At 39.5% G+C, this 19,494-nt stretch overlaps 1 protein-coding gene across 1 annotated transcript in view; it reads right to left on the bottom strand.

Annotated features, from left to right (window-relative positions):
* UBR1 (ubiquitin protein ligase E3 component n-recognin 1) overlaps window positions 1-19,494 on the bottom strand; it is a 60,498-nt gene that overhangs the window by 8,578 nt on the left and 32,426 nt on the right. The window contains exons 22-35 of the mRNA XM_032228879.1: window positions 18,331-18,383; window positions 18,135-18,237; window positions 16,049-16,097; window positions 14,404-14,558; window positions 13,240-13,339; window positions 12,788-12,897; window positions 12,077-12,166; window positions 10,758-10,939; window positions 9,244-9,449; window positions 6,865-6,958; window positions 4,234-4,386; window positions 3,445-3,542; window positions 2,879-2,969; window positions 1,425-1,573 (exon numbers count right to left, since the gene is read on the bottom strand). Coding sequence (XP_032084770.1) covers window positions 1,425-1,573; window positions 2,879-2,969; window positions 3,445-3,542; window positions 4,234-4,386; window positions 6,865-6,958; window positions 9,244-9,449; window positions 10,758-10,939; window positions 12,077-12,166; window positions 12,788-12,897; window positions 13,240-13,339; window positions 14,404-14,558; window positions 16,049-16,097; window positions 18,135-18,237; window positions 18,331-18,383 — 1,633 coding nt within the window. The remainder of the gene's footprint in view (window positions 1-1,424; window positions 1,574-2,878; window positions 2,970-3,444; window positions 3,543-4,233; window positions 4,387-6,864; window positions 6,959-9,243; window positions 9,450-10,757; window positions 10,940-12,076; window positions 12,167-12,787; window positions 12,898-13,239; window positions 13,340-14,403; window positions 14,559-16,048; window positions 16,098-18,134; window positions 18,238-18,330; window positions 18,384-19,494) is intronic.

The following is a 19,494-nucleotide window of genomic DNA, read 5'->3' as shown; positions in this document are numbered from 1 at the left end:
AATAAGGTATACTTTAATAGTGGTCAAAAATTGCCAGATCTTTACAGCTCAATAAATCTCTATGAACTGCTGCTTTCAATGGGATAGGATCAGATTTTGGTTTTAATGCAATTCGATAGGTATCAAGAACCTTGTTTTCGCCATGACGGTTTATTTTATATCTGGCATGCTTTCATGTCAGAGTTGGTGTAGCACAGGGGTCAGCAAACTGTGGCTCTGGAGCTGCATGTGGCTCTTTCCTCCTTATGCTGCGGCTCCGTCACCGGTCCGCGCCACAATTTGAGAGGAGCTTTGGGAGGGGGGGGGAGAGAGAAGCACAGTGAGCCAGGAGAAGAACCTATGGCAAGGGGACGGTTTTCCAGTTGTCTCCACAATAGGGCCTTCGGTTATGACAGGTAGAGGAAAAGTACACCGCGCTAGGAGGAGGCTCTATGGTGGGGGAACTGAACTTCAGGTCAGCTCCAGAATTGAACAGGGGGCTTCCGATTAGGACCTTTGTGGCTCCCGTGTTTTCTTTTCTGTTGGAAACGGGTCCAAATGGCTCTTGAGTGTTTAAGTTTGCCAACCCCTGGTGTAGCACAACATCTAAGAGTGATGTCCCAATTCATTTGTTCAAATCTCATTTTATTTGTTCATTCTTTTCACTTGAAATCTGCCATATCAATAGCAAATTATAATTGTATTAAATTGTACAGAATTTATTCTAGGAGCCTTATCAGAAACAAGCTTCATTATAGTTAGACTTATTCTAAATTAGCAGTTCTGTTTCAGCTTATTGGATTTGCACAGGTATAGAATGTGTTACATATGATTAGTAATGCACTAGTGCACAGAATAGTCTCCTTTCATTTTCAATACTAGAAATTGAATACTAGAATACTATTAGAAATTGAAGTACAAAGTAGAATTATTTAATAAACCAAGGCTTAGCCGATGGATATTATTAAACATGATATTAGCCACGGGCATTTAAATGTTTCTTGCATTATACCTAAACATAATCCTTGTACCAAGTCTAGAGCAACAAATATTTTCCCATCTACGACAATTTCTAAAATGGTTTTGTGGTGGGTAGTACTATTATTACCAGTTAAAGGAGTACTGAGGGGGGGGGACCTTATAAAAAGTAGTATTTTCTGAAATTAAAATAAAAAAATCACTATCCACTTTTAGCAGCAGAGAATGTTAATGGGGACTGTAAGGGTCTAACTTCTGTTTAGCATAATTCCACATTATGCAGACAGCAAGATGAGTGACATATAAATTTAATAAATACATTTAGCATTCTCTGTACCAAGGCTTTATTAACTACTTTAAATAGCTTTTCTTTATTTTCAAAAATATAGTTGCTTACTATTTTAGGTTAAAAAACAAATAATTTTTTTTATTTCAAATGGTCTCATAAATTCAAATTTTTGGCTTACCTAAACACTGGATTGTAAAAGCACAAGTGCTCCAAGTCATCATAGGAATACGTGGATCAACTTCATTAGGGGCAACTTGTAATCCAATTCTATAAATTGCTGTGGCAAAGAGAACCACCATCTCTTTAATGCTGTTTGAATATTCAATTCTGTGAAAGGAACCCAGAAGTTGTGAACTGGTGATGATAATGTTCAAAAGATAAATTGTTACATACCTAATTATGTCAGAAATGTGCAATACTAAACTGTCATTGAAAACTATAATTCCTGGCACCAGGCTTGAAATTTTAGTCCTTCAGGTTAAATGTGTTTGCTCAATGGAAACAGTACTGTAGTTTAACAAAATGGATAACTTTCAGCTCTGTGGACTTCAATTATTAGAATACTTAGCAAAGGCTATGTGGGCAGCAAAAGTCTGGGAACTGAAGTCCTCATTGCTGGAAATTATCCTGTTGGATACACTAGACTAGGGATGTCAAACTTGATTTCAGTGAGGGCCGCATCAGGGTTGTATTTGACCGGGGTGGTGTGGGGAAGTCATGGCCTGGGTAGGCATGGCCAGCTTGACATCACTCATGTCAGGGGCTCCTGTGGTGGCCCGAGTCTTCTGCCAGCAAAAATGGGCTCCCAATCTCCATTTTTGGCTGGGATGGCCTTCTGCAACCCTTTGCCAGTGAAAATGGAGCTTGGGAGAGTCCTCCCCAACTTTGTTTTCACTGGCAGAGGGTTGAAGGAGGCCATCCCAGCCAAAAACAGAGATTGGGAACCCGTTTTGATGGCAGAGGCACTGCGGGCTGGTCCTTCGCTGTTTCCAGAGTGGCCCCACATGCCAGATTTAAGCACCCCTTGGGCTGGATCCAGCCCATGGGCCTTGAGTTTGACACCCCTGCACTAGACTGTATCATTCTTTGTTCTTTACACAATTAAAGTAAATTTTAACACTAAACTTAAACCAGTTGAAGTTACATTCCTAAAGCAGTCATTAGTGACTAGCTGGAATTCAAATTAATGGTTTTTCTTTTTGTTTGAACAACAAAGTGAGAGACAATAAAAATAAACTGTATAAATGGGCTTCATTATAACATTTTTAATAAAAATACTTCATTTAAACATGACAGTACATTAAAAAGGTAACATAGAAAACATATTGTCACCGTATGATATAATTATTTTCTAAGATATGCTATGTATATTGTAGCTTTTAACGGAATGTCCATTTTTTATGAACTAACTAGTATAGTTACCCTTTATTCAGCAACTGTATAATGTTTCAAAATAGTTCATGAACAAGAAATATTTCAATTGAATTTATCTCTTGGATATAGAAGAAACATGCATATGTAAAGTTGCTAATTTATGATAGATAGATAGATAGATAGATAGATAGATAGATAGATAGATAGATTCACAATATACATGTAAAAAATAGATTATAAATGTAACTCAATACTTACAAAGGCTGAACTCCAAAGCTAAGTATAGAATGGAATTCAGATGAAGCATCTTCCATTTCTTTATTAAGTAAAGATGGGGCAATTTTGGTTTCTTCAAAAATCAAATAAAAGATTGTTACATTTTGATTTCAACTAACTGAAATAAATACTTTTACTATAAAAGAATCTTACTTTTATTATAAAAATGCAGTTTAGTCATTTGGTCAACATTTCTATTTAGCCATATGAGAAATTAAATAGCCTTGATGGAATACATAAAGTTGTGTAATTTCTCTCATTTTAAGGTTAGTGAGCTTAAAATGTAGAAATAATGACAAAGTCATCCTAATGCAATATACTAATATAGACAATAAACTAAGAAGGAATCAATAAATCATAAAAGAAATAGAATATTGACTGCACCAGTAAAATACGGCCAGAAAAAAAAAGATTATGAGAAATTATTAATAAAGATCAATGGAAGCAATTCTGTAACTGGAAAACAAATGGGATTACATCTTAACCCATTCAACAGCATCTTAAAAGAGTTATTTTCAATTCTAAAGTTCTCCATGAGATTCACTAACCTTTATTGTTTTTCTTGTTGTAACCAGCTATCCGAGCCATAACAATCTCTAGCCACTTGGACAAAGACAGAAGCTGAGCTACCATTTCTGCATCCTCACTGGCAATACAAAAAGAGAGCCATGGAATGTGCATGTTTTACACACACAACATCATTTAAAAAGCTATTGGGTTACAATGGTGATTATTCAAATATGAACTGATCTTGCAGTGGTTGTTCTAGCTTTCAAAAATTGGTATTTCCTACAAAGCTGAGAAAGATCTTACACTGGACAATTTGTTAATAAAATGCTCATACTGATAGTCCTTGACTTACAACCATTCGTTTAGCAACCATTTGAAGTTACAATAGCACGGAAAAAAGTGACTTAAGACCAATTTTCACACTTATGATGACTGCAACATCTCCAGGATCAGGTCATCAAAATTCAAATGCTTGGCAACTGGCATGTATTTATGAGAGCTGCACTGTCCTGTATGTCATGTGATCATATTTGTAATTTTCCCAGCTGCCTTCCGACAAGCACAATCAAGGAGGGAAGTCAGAGTCTCTTAACAATCACATGATTCACTTAACAACTGCAACAATTCACTTAACAACTGGGCCCCCCAAAATGGGGCAAAATTCATTTAACAACTATCTTGCTTAGCAACATAAATTTTGAACTCAATTGTGGTCAAAAGTTGAGGACTATCTGTATAACATAGGAAAGAATCATGTATTTTCCCTATAAATGTAAGAAAAACAGCTGCAGTTTAAAATATAGGAAAAAGGAAATAAAGTCACATACCTGTTTATCTTCTCTTCTTGCAAAGGAATAATTGGTATAACAGTATTGCACAGGGATTTGCACAGTGGGCAAAGGTACTCGCCATTCCCTAAATCAAAAACCTGTTCAACATGATGACGTTGTCGAGAATTCAGTTGAATGGCTTCAAAGTATCTGAAATTGATATGCAAATTGACATCTCAGAATAAACTACCTAACTCAGACATGCAAACACCCAGTTCTGAAATTTGGTATCCATTCAATTTGACTATTGCATCAATAAATCATTATGGTATATACAGCCCTTGCCTACTGACTGCAATTGTGACCAGTACTCCACTAAGTGATGTGATTATAAAGTGAAATGTCATATAATTGTCCCTGTTTTACTACGTCATTTCCGACTGTAGTCATAAAGCAAATAACCTGCAATCATTAAATATGTCACGAGATCATGATTTGCAACTTCCTGCTTGCTTCCCCATCGACTTTGCTTGTTTGAAATTGGTTGCAATGGTTGGAAATGATAATCATGTGACTGCAGGATGCTGCAACCATGATAAATGTGCACCAGTTATCAAAAACATGAATTGTGATCATGTGACTACGAGAAAGATGCAATACCTGTAACTTCAAAGACCAATCATAAAAATCACCCTTTGCAACTTACCTTTAAACTGGAAATGAATTAACAGTCAATAAGCAAGGACTACCTGAACTCATTTGCATTTACAGGTGAAACTCGAAGAATTAGAATATCATGCAAAAGTTCATTTATTTCAGTAATGCAACTTAAAAGGTGAAACTAATATATGAGATAAGACTCATCACATGCAAATCAAGATAGTTCAAGCCGTGATTTGTCATAATTGTGATGATTATGGAGTATAGCAACTTTTGCCAAAAGCACCAAAAACTGGTTCAATGACCGTGGGATTACTGTGCTTGATTGGCCTCTCCATTCTTCCTCCATACTCTGGGTCCTTGGTTTCCAAATGAAATGCAAAAGTTGCTCTCATCAGAAAAGAGGACTTTGGACCATTGAGCAACAGGACTTTGGACCTGTTGCTCAATGGTCATTAAGACCAGGGTCAACGCAGCCGTCTACCAGGAGATTTTGGAGCACTTCATGCTTCCTTCTGCAGACGAGATTTATGGGGATGCTGACTTCATTTTCCAGTTGCCCACACTGCCAAAAGCACCAAAACCTGGTTCAATGACTGTTGGATTACTGTGCTTGATTGGCCAGCGAACTCCTTTTAAGTTGCATTACTGAAATAAATGAACTTTTGCACAACATTCTAATTTTTCAAGTTTCACCTGTATATGGAGCAGAAACTAACATTTAGGAAAAGCTGTCAGCTCAACCTAGACAAAAGCAATAGATAAGCAGTTTTGAAAAAAATAAGAATTGATGTTCACATCACTAACGCATGCCAAAAGCGGGGGGAGTGCAAGGTGGTTGTGCACAGGCATGCCACACCCATAATGCAATGCAGAATCCCCAGTGTGCATGCATGCATGGCAGCCCCCCCCACCATTTTTTGCATACTTTTTTCACCCTCCCCAGGCTCCAGAGGCTTTATAGGAGCCTGGGGAGGGCGAAAACAGCATCCCTGAAGCCTCTGGAGTGCAAAAAAACCTGTCCTACGGGCAAACCCGAAGTTCGGTAACGGACTTACGGTTTGCTTGTAAGCAATAGCAATAGCAGTAGACTTATATACCGCTTCATAGGGCTTTCAGCCCTCTCTAAGCGGTTTACAGAGAGTCAGCATATTGCCCCCAACAATCTGGGTCCTCATTTTACCCACCTCGAAAGGATGGAAGGCTGAGTCAACCCTGAGCCGGTGAGATTTGAACCGCTGAACTGCTGATCTAGCAGTAGCCTGCAGTGCTGCATTTAACCACTGCGCCACCTCGGCTCTAAGGCTGGTTTAAGGCCTCCAGAGCCTTCAGGGAAGCCTCCAGAAGGCCCCTGAAGGCTCTGGAGGGCTTAGACCGGCCCTACGAGCAAGCAGAAAGGCCGTTTCTGAATTTTTGGTTTGCCCGTAGGACCGGTTTTCTGCGCTCTGGAGGGTTCAGGGAAGCTCCTGAAGCCTCCGATGGACTCCGGGGGGGGGGGCAGGGGAGGCTCTTTTCGCCCTCCCCAGGCTCCGATAAAGGCTCTGGAGCCTGGGTAGGGTGAAAAAAGCATGCAAAAAATGGGGGGGGAGTGACTGTCAATTGCGCATGCGCACTGGGGGTCGCGCACCGCATTATGGGTGTAGCATGCCCATGCACGACCCCCCTGCGCTCCCCCCGCTTTTGGCACGAGAGCCAAAAAAGGTTTGCCTTCACTGCTCTAGAATTTGGAACTAAATCAAGAAGCAATTTTTCCTCTGCATTTAGCCTTATATTTCTTTGAGTACATTCCTTGGCTATAAAACATTGTAATGAAACATCTGCAAGAAAACAATCAAGCTCAGGGACCACCAAGGACCTCACATTTCAACCCTGAGCTACAAATATTTCCCCTTTTTTAGTGCTGTCTCTTTACTTTCTACTTAGTCAGTATAACATATACATAAGCACCTTAGAAGAGGTAGCCTGAAAACTGACTAAAGTTTTCAATAAAACAATAAAACCATAAAATTACTGAATACATCAACTCACTTCTGCCAGCAAGCAGCATGCATCACATGACCACAAGTGCTGGTATGTGTTCCACATGACAAGTCCGGATCCATGAAAAGAGGATCAGTGTCTTCTGTGGAGGGAAATAAATTAATAAACACAGAGTTTCCTTTTGCAATAAGGGATGTTTTGCAAAATATGCACTAATAAACTCACACATCCAATTCTGGCAAAGAATATCTTTTTAGGGAATAAAAAAGAACATATCATTTATATTAAATTAAAAGACTAGCAAATGATCTTTTGCATTACATGCAATCGATCAGTGAATTTATATTTGTCAATATTTGGTCAGTAAAACTCTAATCTTTTGTAATTTTACTATTTTGAGGATTTTTAAAATAAAAGGTAGGATGAAAAACTATCCCTTGGAAGCAAAGATTCTGAAAAACAAATTATATGAAGTTCATTTATGCTATATCCCTATGTGTAAATTGTTCCTATGATGTATGATCACATAGTAGAGCTATTGCCATGGATGTTAATAAAATCATAAAATAGGACCCTTAATATACCTGGGGGGCCCAGGCTTGGGCACATAACCAAGTCTTCATGACCTTATGAAAGGCAAACAAGGTTAGGCTCATCCTAAACTCGGAATGGCAAATATTCCAGAGGATAGGGACTACAGCAGAGAAGGCACAATAACCAGTTCGCTGATGGGACCCATAATATGCCCAACCTGCCAGACCAAACTGGATGGGTCAAAACAACTGCACCTTGTCCGTATGAAGACAAGACAACCAAGATATAGGTATCATCAGCATATTGATGCTACCTTACCCCAAATTGTTGGATCACCTCATCAAGAAGCCTTGTGTAGGTGTTAAATAGGAGAGGAGACAGAGCTGAATCTTGAGATTTTTCCTGGATCTCTGTGGCTGGATCTCCCCACTCTCCATAAAAAACGACTGGATCCAACCCCAGAGGAAGGAGGGGAATAAGCACAAAACAGTGTTGCTTACTCCCAACTCCCAAAACCAGTCTAGAAGGATACCATGGTTGATGGCTGAAAGTGGCTATGAGGTCAAAAGAGCGAGTATGGCCACACTGCCTCATCCTGCTCCTGCCAGAGGTCATCTACAGCAGTGGTCCCCAACCCCCGGTCCGCGGACCGGTGCCGGGCCGTGGAGTACCTGGCACCGGGCCGCGCAGCGGCCGGGGGCCATGCAACGGCCGACTCTTCACTCATACAGCGCCGTCGCCGGAGGGGGGGAGCTGCGCGGAAGCACAGGAGCAAGTGAGGCGAGGAGGAAGAATCCCCCGCTACTACACCACCTCCGCCCCCTCCCCGAGTCAGCCGTCCCCTCAGTGAACGCCTCCGCCTCTTTCTCCTTTCTCGCATGCGCTGGAAGCGGAGCCCTTGGAGGCCCTGGCGGCTTCCCCGCCGGTCGTTGCTGGCCGCTCTATTCTTTTTCTCGCTGTCCTCCTCGGCTCAGTCGTCTCCGAGTTGCCCAGGGAGGGGCGGCGCGCCCGGGACGGAGGCGGCGCTTCCCCGCCCGGCCTTGGCTTGTGAGAAGGAACGGCGGGAGAGGTAGAGAGAGAGAGAGAACGTCGGGCAGCCGAGGGCGGGGGGGGTCTTTTGAGGGGAGATGGGGGGTGCGCCGCTTGAGGTGGTGAGGGGTAGTCGCCAGATTCAGGCCGCCGCTGCCGCTATTGCAGCGCACGGTGGAAAAGCGGCGGTCTTGCCCACCCCTTCCCTGCCTCCCGCCCGCTCCAGTTGCCGCAGCCAGGGGTGGGGGCTCGGTGCCTGAAGTCTCTTGCCTCTCTTCCAAAATTTCGCCAACGGGCATAGGTGAAGCGCGCTCTTTCTCTTCCTCACAAAACACATTTCCTTTCCCCCCACGCGTAGTTATTGGCGATATGGACTCTTGGACTCTTACCCAGCCAGATCAGTATCAAACATTTCCCTGACCTCAGCAGAAGCGAGGTTTTTTCTTCTCTTTTCTTTCCTTAATACTGTATTCTTTTTACATTGCTATCCTCTGGCTTATTTAATTTTGCCCTTGCTCTTTTTATCTTTGACCTTGATTAATTCAGCTGTTTATTCCTTAAAATCTACATACAAAATGGAAGGTGGGATATGATTCAGGTGTTGAATTGGGAAGGTGGATTTAAAACAATGCCCCCCCACCCCTGCGCGCGCTCAGCGGGCCATGGTAAAATTATCAAAGGCTGACTGGTCCGCGGCGATAAAAAGGTTGGGGACCACTGATCTACAGGCACTGTCAATACCATCTCAGTCCCATAACCCAGCCTGAATCCTGACTGGAAGGGGTCCAGACAATCAGCTTCACCCAAGGTCCTCTGCAGCTGCTGTAAAGTTTCCCCAAAAGTTTCACAATGTAATATACAAACCTCCTGCAAGTTCAAGTTCTTTCCCTCTACTTTGGGTTAAGGCCGTGGATTTCTGGATACAGGCAGATAAAACCATGGCAGCATTTTCTAGCATTGCTTCCTGTTCCTCCTGACACAGGATACATGTCAGCCTTTCTTTTTCAGTGACAGACTGGCCTCGCTTGGGCCCCAAGGCAATTCTAACTTGATAATGCGGGAGTATGAACCTAAGACACACGATTCAAATCAGTGGGTTTTTGGTCAACAATCCAGTCAAAGATCACTACAACAATTATTAGTAATTTAGGTTCAGATAAAAATAAAATTTGCTTTAAAACTATTAAAAATGGATTTATCTTCAACCTGAACTTCAAACTAAAACCTGTTTAATGCAGCACCTATCAAGCAGTTGAACCGAGTGAATCTGAATAGCAATATAAGAGCATTGTAATCACAGAAACCTAATAATGATTGACTGAGTTCTGTGATGAAATAACTTTCTTAATTTAATATTTAAAAACAATTTCATCATTTTCAGATTTTAAACAAAAGCCTGTTCAGCTAGCAAAAGAAGCAGTACAGAAGTAGATCCTTCCTGATTAAGATAGGACAGATTAAACTTTTATCTTGCAGAGATGGAAGAGCTCATACACTGACATACTGTATATTCAAAATCTGTGCATACCAGCATGCCCTTCTTTTCTGAGCAGATTGAGGCCTGCTCTCAGCTTCTCAGATATAACTGAATGAGGCATTGCCTTGCCAAAAATGCCTCACATTTTAGCACAGATACTGCTTGTATTACCCTACAGTATGTGAAATGCATGAGCTGTGCCAATCTTCTTCCCTGCTAGGAGCTAGTGTCACCCCCCGCCCTTAGGGGATGGTTCTCTTTCCCATATTCCCTCTTAATCAACACAGGTAGTCCTCGACTTATGACCACATTGAGCCCAAAATTTCTGTTGCTAAGTGAAACATCTGTTAAGTGAATTTTGCCCCATTTTATGACTTTTCTTGCCTCAGTTGTTAAGTGAATCACTGCCGTTATTAAGTTGGTAACATAGTTGTTAAGTAAATTTGGCTTCCCCATTGTCAGGACGTCACAAAAGGTGTGTCTTTGGGACACTGCAACCTTCATAAATGAGTCAGTTGCCAAGCATCTGAATCTTGATCATGTGACCTTCAGGATGATGCAACGGTTGTAAGTATGAAAAACGATCAAGTCACTTTTTTCAGTGCTGCTATAACTTTCAACGGTGACTAAATGAACTGTTGCAAGTCGAGGACTATCTGTACTGGAAGGGATCCAAAATGGTACATTACCACAATAGGAGAGCCATTAGCAGTGTCCAACATATCTAGCTAACTGTGGGAGAGCATAAACTGTTTGCCATGAGGATATTCCAGGATTCATTTTTATTTCCCAGTCTAGCCTATAGCCCTAACTATACTAATACTAACTAATACTAACCAGGTCCAAACTGACCTGGTTACTAATTTTTGCATTTATCTGATATATCATTCCCTCCTCCTACCTCTCCACTTCCATAGCATCTCTTCCGGGTGTTTCTTGCGTGTTGTCATACAAGAGCTTGTGAGTTTCTATGAAATTTTTCTGTAAAGCGGACATCTGAGCCATGATCTTTTGGCGATGTAATCGGGCTACTTCTGCTTTTCTCTTCCTCTCAGCTTTCTCTTTCTCCTGAATTTTCTGCATCTGATTTAACAGAACAAACACCCTCTGTATTGTTCAAGACAATCACAAACATAAAATAAACATTGGCAGTTCCTTCTGATAGTCTTGCCAAATCCCCAAACCTCTGGCTGTTTGGCCTAAAGTGAAAGGTTATGGGTTCAACAAGCCTCAGAGCAGTGGTTCTCAATCTTTGGGGCTTGGCGGCCCAGCTGGGTGAGAAGAGGGGAACCAGGCTGCACGAGTGGTGGGCCGGCTCACTCATACATGCAGTAGAGGTGCACATGCATGCGAGTGTGTGCTGGCCTGCCGCTCGCGCGAGTCAAGCTGCGCACATACACATGTTAGCGGCCCACTGCTCGCGCAGCCTGGTTCTGGGCCACAGCCTCAAAGTTGGGAACCCCTCCCTTAGAGGGAAAAATGGACAATTTTCAGGAAAAGGAAAATACAATTCTGCAAGCTACAGAGTGGTGACTGCAATTATTATGAGTACAGATAGTCCTCGGTTAATGACCATAATTGGGATCAAAATCTCAGTTGTTGAGCAGTTGAGTCATGCATGTGACTGCTTTGCTCAATGACCACAATCCCAGAAGCCCCAGCTGCAGTTGTTACACAGTCACACAGATTGCTAAGTGAATCTTTTATCCCAGATAAAGAACACAAGGGTGCAGGCAATAGAGAAACAGGGAGGGAAGGATTTTACCATAGAGTAAAATCCTTTTCTCCATCCTCTCTGCATCTGCAGAGCTTCTGGGTGCTAAAATCCTTTTCTCTCTGCCTCTTAATGCCTGCGGAGGTCATGTGAAAAAGATAGTGAATGGTGATCACACGGTCATTGGATGCAACCAGTGATACACGTGAATAGGTTGCCAGCACCCAGATTGTGATCATATGACTGCAGGGAGATGAGTGATGTTTTACAATGACTGGAAGTTTTTATCCGCCACAAAGCCCGCTTTCTGAGTCATTAAAATCTCCAATGGTCATTAAATGAATGAGACATTGTACATCGAGGAGTATCTGCTGGAGGGATATGCCAGCAAAGCATACTCTACAAGAAGTAAAAACAAAGTAGCGGAATGAGAATATTTATCATTTCAGCTGGTCCTCTATTCATAAAATGCTTAAGAATATAAGGCTACCTGATTTCATGGTTACCTCATTAACTTTTGTAGATTCTGTCATAGGTGCAGTGACGGCCATGGGAACAGAAGACTTCTCTCTCAAGGATTTTATTGTCTCAAACATCTACAAACACAGATTTAATAGTTAAACACAAACTGCATGTAGCACATGTAATATTTCCAGTTTGCCCTGCAAGAAATGTATGGCGATCCAAAGCATCTTCTTCTAGTAACTATTTCAATTTAGCCAATATTATTTCTTCTTTGTATCTTTCTTCTGTAGTTGGATCATAATCATCTTTAATTGTTTTACTCCACTTTGGATCTACAGACACTCTTTTGCCTTATTCTATTTTATAGGGAAGACCATAAAACAAGTCACACTATCCTTAATCCCCACCGTGGTGGTATTAAAAATTTATTACTACTGGTTCTGTGGGCGTAGCTTGGTGGGCGTGGTGTGGCTTGTTAGGCATGGCAGGAGAAGGATACTGTAAAATCTCCATTCCCTCCCCACTCCAAGGGAAGGTACTGCAAAATCCCCATTCTGCCCAACCAGCTGGAACTCAGGAGGCAGAGAATATATGGGGGAGGGACCAGTTAGAGATGGTATTTATCGGTTCTCTGAACTACTCAAAATTTCCGCTACCGGTTCTACATAACTGATCAGAACCTATTGAATACCACCTCTGAGCCCCACCCTGCCAATTCCTGATTGATTTAGTCACTTGTAATCCTTACTTACCCGTAGTACCCATATGATCATGTCTTTTTGTGATTCCAGTTGTTGAATTCCTTTCAGCTTTTCCAAAATCATGAGGATGTTCATTGCATTCAAAGCAGAGCTTCCCATTCCTTTATCAACAGAAAGGTTTTTTTTAACTAAAACTAAATTAACTTGATTTAATTTTTTAATTAAATCAAATCAGCCACATTTAGCCTCCTAAAGGAGTTGCATTTCCTTCTTTTACTAATAATTGTTACAATCTGAATAATTCTGCACAAGCAAGTCTTAAGAGTTACAAATTTACCTTTGCTCAGAGCTAACTTTTAATAGTAATGTGTATTTCACTTGTTTTAAAAATGGCATTTATGAGACTCTCCTGAGTTAGCCTAGTTATATTCAACTGCTGATACTCTGTGAATGAACACTTTATTGCTAAATATAGGTTTTCTTTTTCAAGGTGGCACACTTACTGGAAGCTTTATGATAGAAGTCAAAGGTCACTTCTTCCTCTGGAATCTCCTCTAACTGACGCTTCTCTTCAAGTAAACCCAAAGCAAGGATGTGAAGGACCTATGTAGAGACAGATAGCAAACTTAATCCTTCAGAGTAATGGAATATTCTCTAATAGCCAGGTAACTGCTCTAGCTAATCTTAGCCAGGACCATCTTTTAGGACAGAAACAAACACCAGCCTGCATTTTGGATGGTGAGACACACAGCAATTAAACAAGTACTCAAAGCCAGTCTGTCACAATAGGAAGGGATGTGGACTGGAACATGGGAATGCAGAGGGAACAAACAAAGTGTTAAGGGGGAGAGAGTCAGAAAAGATTAATCGATCCTTAGAAAGAAGAAAAGAGAAACTGAAAATTAACTCCATCTTGATTATGTTTGGTATAAAGTGAGGTAGACAGAAGCTCTGACAAGTTGTTATTCTATCTCTTGATACTAAAGAACATTTCTGGATTCCCTGCAGTGTTGGTATTTGACCCCAGAAAGGTAAAATAAGCAAATGAACTGCCAAACATAGAAGTTTTTCAAAATGCTGCTGTGTTGCCTAGATTCATGTAAGTGTAAGATGAAAAACTGATGAAAAACTGATGAAAAAGCACACAATCCCCTAATCCAAGCATAAGAAGAGAAGGTTGTTGAAATTCTCCTGAGTAAACTATTGGCCTTCTGGGGTCTCATACTAAAACACTGCTCAACTATTTGGATGTCTACCTAATGGAAACAGAGATAAGAGCCGTATCTTTCAAGTACATGCATTAAAATGGAATATGCCTCCTTCTGCCTGCAGATCAATATACATACAAATTTAAAAGTTCTGATTTTTATAACTAAAAAAATGGGGACAGTCATGATCTCTTTCACGAATTATCTCTGATACACAAATACGTTATTATATGTATGCTGATAAAACACTTATCCATAATTGTTTTGAAATAAATAAAATGCTAAGGCAAATACAAGCCTCCAAAAGCCCACATGCTTACAGAGATATGGAGTTAGGAATCATTTGAGATATACAAATGAATTTGAAAAATTTATACAGGAAATCCCAAAAGGCATTTAAGATAAAGATACTGCTAAAACATGATCTCACTCTTAACAAACCAGGGCTGACAAACATACCATCTGTATCATAGCTTCTGTCCACATGTGAGTTTCCAGCTCTAGTGCTCTTTGCAGGACAGTTCTAAGAATAAGCATCATGATATCACAGTTGAGAACATTCACCACATTTCTGAAAGCAGGACTGAATTCTGGAGGTGTAGGTGGTGGGAGTGCTACAAAAATGCAGACATATATTAGTGCATTACTGCCTACCCATCTTACGATATTATGAATGAAAGAAGTTTTAAGCTTCCAGGTTTGGCTGAAATCGATGAACTAATATATAGCCAGGTATGAAATAGAAATTATTCTTATGAGAAGACAAAATCAATTGTACACACTTCCTTTTATAATGTTTTGTGAGACATATTGTATGAACATTCCTAGTCTCGGGGCTTTTCAGACCGTCACTCATGCCTTACGTCACATTGCACTTTGACTATTGCCATGTTGTTATCTGCTTTGCCTGTGTGTGTGTGTCTGGGTGCGTGTACACTGGCCATGTAATACTTTGCCTTGCCATGTCTCTTTTCTATTCTTCCTTTGGTCTTTCTTCTAAGCCATTTTGATTTTTCACTAAGCCCTCTTCGTATATTAGTTTCAGTACATCTACTTCACTGTCATTCAGGTATTCTTCCAATGCCCTTTTACTTTCTTCAACTATCTGGTTTACTTCCAATATTCCATGCTCACCTATGCTCCTGGGTAAGTAGAATCTGTCAACATCGCTATGGATGAAGAACCTGATTCACTGTCATTATTTTTCTGGTCTTTCTATCCAGGGGTTTTATTTCTGCTTAAATCCAGTTCATTATTCCAGTTGTGTATCTAATGACTGGAATTGCCCAGGTGTTATTTGCCTTGATGCTATTTCTTCTACTGAGTTTGGACTTTAAGATCTTCTTCACGTGCATGATGTATCCACTTCAACTTTCTTGACTTAGTGCCTGAAACTGTCAGCTTGAAGGATGCCCAGGTATTTGTAGTGATCTTCTTCATCCAGACTCTTGATTTTATTTTCATAGGGCATCTTGATTCCTTTAATTTTCACTATTATTATTGGAAAGTAACTGCCCATTATTACTGCCAATGTCTTTTGCTGCTGCAATGCTTAGATCAAAATGAAATAAATCTCTGCTAAGCTGAACTCATGATTTGTGTATGTGTATTCAATATAAAATATATTAATAGATTTTTAAATTGTTGCTTTGTTTTTAGTCCAAAGTATTGTATTTGAGATGGACAGTTACATAGATGGAATAAATAAATACTTAACAGCTATTAATCATGTTGGTGATAGTGCTCATAGTTCCTATCTAATGGGAGTGTAAGCACCCCAATTTTAGCCTAATATCTATATTTCAACATCTAATGAACTCACAAAACCTCCACAATCACCCCAAATAGACAAAAATGGAGAGATCGTAAGATCTATACTACATAATCATAAGGTCTATTTCTACAAACGTAAACAAAGAATGATATATAAAATCTTAAGCCTCACGGTTTCTGGCTGATAGCAAATAATTCAGAAACAAATGATTTCATTAATTCCACATCATCACTAGGATGTTTATAATCGCCAACTTCATATACAGTAAATAGGACATTACAGCTTCATCAACTACCCCTTCATTTTATTTTATAATACTACTGTGTTTACCTTCATCTTTATTTTCTTGTACTCTTCTTTTCTTTTCCATATGTTCAGCCTGTAAAATGAATAACTTAATTTGCTTTCTATACATCAACATGTAAATGATGTGAATCTTCCAAAAGCATTTATGAACAACTGAGTCCAAAAAATGGACTAGTCACTAGACTAAAGAAGCTGTAGCACAAGCCAAAAATATAGACTTACAACAAGAAAAATAATACAAATTCCTCCCTTCCTATTTTTACAAATTTAACATTTTCTTTGGAAGCCATGGAATTTGTTGTTTATACATTTTCTGCTATACTTTCTTGGCTTTCCCTCCATTTTCTACCAACGATACCTTAGGAAACATCTGGAATTTATTTATTTATGCCCTGAATGTTTACTGTATTATCTTTTATGCAAGCCACTTGGGAGGATTATAAATAATAATACAATGTATGAAAAAGTAGCATTTGCAACAGCTTTGTTTTGAATCTACCATTTCCCATTCATTGAGAAAAGAAGTGATATTGCTGTTTAATATATTAAATATAACTGAATCTTTCAACATTAGATACCCACTATTTATGAGGCTTATAGGGCTGCGACCCTATGGCCAATCCAGTATCAAAAAACCTGGAGTCCAATGTTCCTGAATAGCCTTCTTCTTTTTCTTCATTTGAGATATAGCGAGCTACAATGCTCAACATTCTTAAGATAGTCTTACCAAGTTGCTGTATCCCAGAAATCTGAAGGAAACTGTTTTGAGGAAGGCTGCTTTAAGTACTGGCTGCCATGTATACCAAAACAATTTTGGTCTCATTATCAAGCTGGTTCTAACCATCCCAGAATACTAATCATTAAACAGGGCAGGATATAAAGTATTTTATTTGTTTATTTATTTGTTTGTTTAGTATGCGGTTCATCTCTCTATCAAAAAAGTATCTACACTACAACAGGGTAACATTATTTCAGGACAGAATTTCCCATTATCTCTAAGTTTTGTCTATGGAGATTCTCAGTCATCCACCGCCTGCTGCCAATTACCTCCAATAGACCGATTAGATCCCACAGATTAGGCCTCCTCCGGATTCCATCCACTGGCCAATACCGATTGGCAACCACCCGGAGGAGGGCCTTCTCTGTGGCTGCTCCGGCCCTCTGGAACGAGCTCCCCGTGGAGACTCAAACCCTCACCACCCTCCAGGCCTTCCGCAAAGCCCTTAAAACCTGGCTGTTCTGACAGGCCTGGGGCTAATGAGCTTTTGTCCCCTCTCGAATGGTATAATTGCTGTGTGCTTTTAAATTGTGGTACTGTTTTGTTTCGTGCTTTTTCTTTCCCTTATTTGTACCCCCCCCCCTTGACTTGGATTGTAAGCCGCCCTGAGTCCCCTCCAGGGAAAAGGGCGGCATAGAAATATAATCAATCAATCAATCAATCAGATCATTTTTGTCCCAAAAATGCTTTTTCAAAAGGTAACTGGACTTTTGCTTCTGATCCAAGGAACTTCTTCAATTCTGCATTTTGGAAATATTAGCCAAATAGCTGCACTATATCCATCAGAGATTTAACATAACTATTTTACTTACATGGGGATAAAAGGCAAAAATTAGGACCAATGCAATTAAATTGTTGAATTTCAGCAATAAGGTCAAGACTTGGGGCACTATAAAAGAATCAAGGAGACATGTGTCACATGCAGGCCACTTAGGTTGCCCACCACTGATGAGCTGAAGAAAATCTTAAAACTGAAATTGTAGACAGTATATTGTTTTTGCTATTCACTTTGACTATTTGCATTTAGGGAAAAAAATCTGAAAAATCTCTGGAAAATTCCTTTTATATATAATAAAATATTGTTTATTGATTTTTGACTATGGCAATTATTGTGAACCACAAGAAGTCATTTTGGAATATGGTAATATAGAAAAATTATAACTAAGCAAACAAATAAAATATGATTTTCAGTGATAAAATGTATTTTTTATTTCAGAGTGATTTTAATTAGCATTCTTCCTCCTTTGCCTCTTGCTTAACAAACCTACTTAAGTTGTAGAAGAAATCCATGCCAATGTCCTAACTTCATATTTCCATGAAATGCTTTCTTACCTTATTGTGCTGAGTCTTTGTATAATGGTAAAAAAATACATTGTACTCCTTGAGGCATTCTTCCTTCAATTCATAAACTCCATGGCTTGATAAACCAGGTTTCCTTTAGTTAAATAAAAGTTTATTTTCAATCATATTGCAATTATTAAACAATTACTTATAATTTAAAAAGTATTCATTAAAAAAAAGCACTTACTTGAACAAGGCCACTTTGTGAATCACCTTCTCCAAACCAGTCTCATTGTTTTCCTGTTAAGACATGCACCACACATGATTGTTAACAAAATGGGGTGATGAAAATAGTAAATTTAAAATAAATCAAAAGAGCAGCATATCTAAATCACAACCATTTTTGTTGAGAAGCAAACTAGATTCTCATCAGGCTTACATATTGTATTGGCTGATGAATCATGCGATTATGTTTTCTGAAACTTCTCTTTCTTCACAATATTCCCCTTTTAGTTCCTACCAAGGAAATAATACACATGAAAGAGGCTGAGAGGGAATTCTGAAATGCAGAGGATTTTTTGTGTGTGTGTGTGTATGAATAATTACGTTAACAATGGCAATTGGGACCATATTTACTTAGCAATTGCTATTGCTAAGTAAAGTGGTTGTAAATAGCAATAGCAATAGTACTAAGACGGAAATATTACATTTTAACCACTGGGTCACCATGGTAAAGCACAACATTATGTGCCCACGCTGTTTAGAATTGGCAATTCCAACACTCCCAGTTACTGTTTTAAAGCAAATCACGGAGGGTTGTTAATGTCAGAGATAGCAAATGGTGACCAGTGATTGAAGGATTCTGCAACACTGTAACTGCAAGCTGTGAGCCTGTCAACTCTACCTAAGGTTGCTTCTGCAGAGCTATATGTATCTAACCTATAAATGGAATTTATTTCTAATTATCTTTGATGATTAAATGGTGTCTTGGCAATTTCAAGAGTGCAGCATTTCCATTGAGAAAAATAACCTACCACTACAAGTATTCATACTAATCTATGTCTCTGGTAGGAAGCCACAAACACAGCAACTATCCAAAGATATCACAGAGCAAAAATAAAGTGATAAACTCCCTTGATTCTAAAACCAATAACAACACACAAACTGTTTTTTTTAATTTTCACAAGTAAATCATAGTCACACAACTAAGTCTACCTTTCTTCATGCAGCCTCCATGTTGCAAATTGTGATGTAAAAACAGTGGAACATACATGTACCTGTGAAACTCTGGGTGAATATGATCCCAATTGGTGTCCCTCTTTGAGAAGAGCTAATTTATTATTACTGTTGCCCTTTATCATTTTGATTTCTATTATTGCTGTTATAATGTTAATGTATTATAGCCCACCCA

This window comes from Thamnophis elegans, chromosome 1 (assembly GCF_009769535.1).
Source record: "Thamnophis elegans isolate rThaEle1 chromosome 1, rThaEle1.pri, whole genome shotgun sequence".
NCBI lineage: Eukaryota > Metazoa > Chordata > Lepidosauria > Squamata > Colubridae > Thamnophis > Thamnophis elegans.
This window is presented reverse-complemented; position numbering and strand designations above follow the sequence as displayed.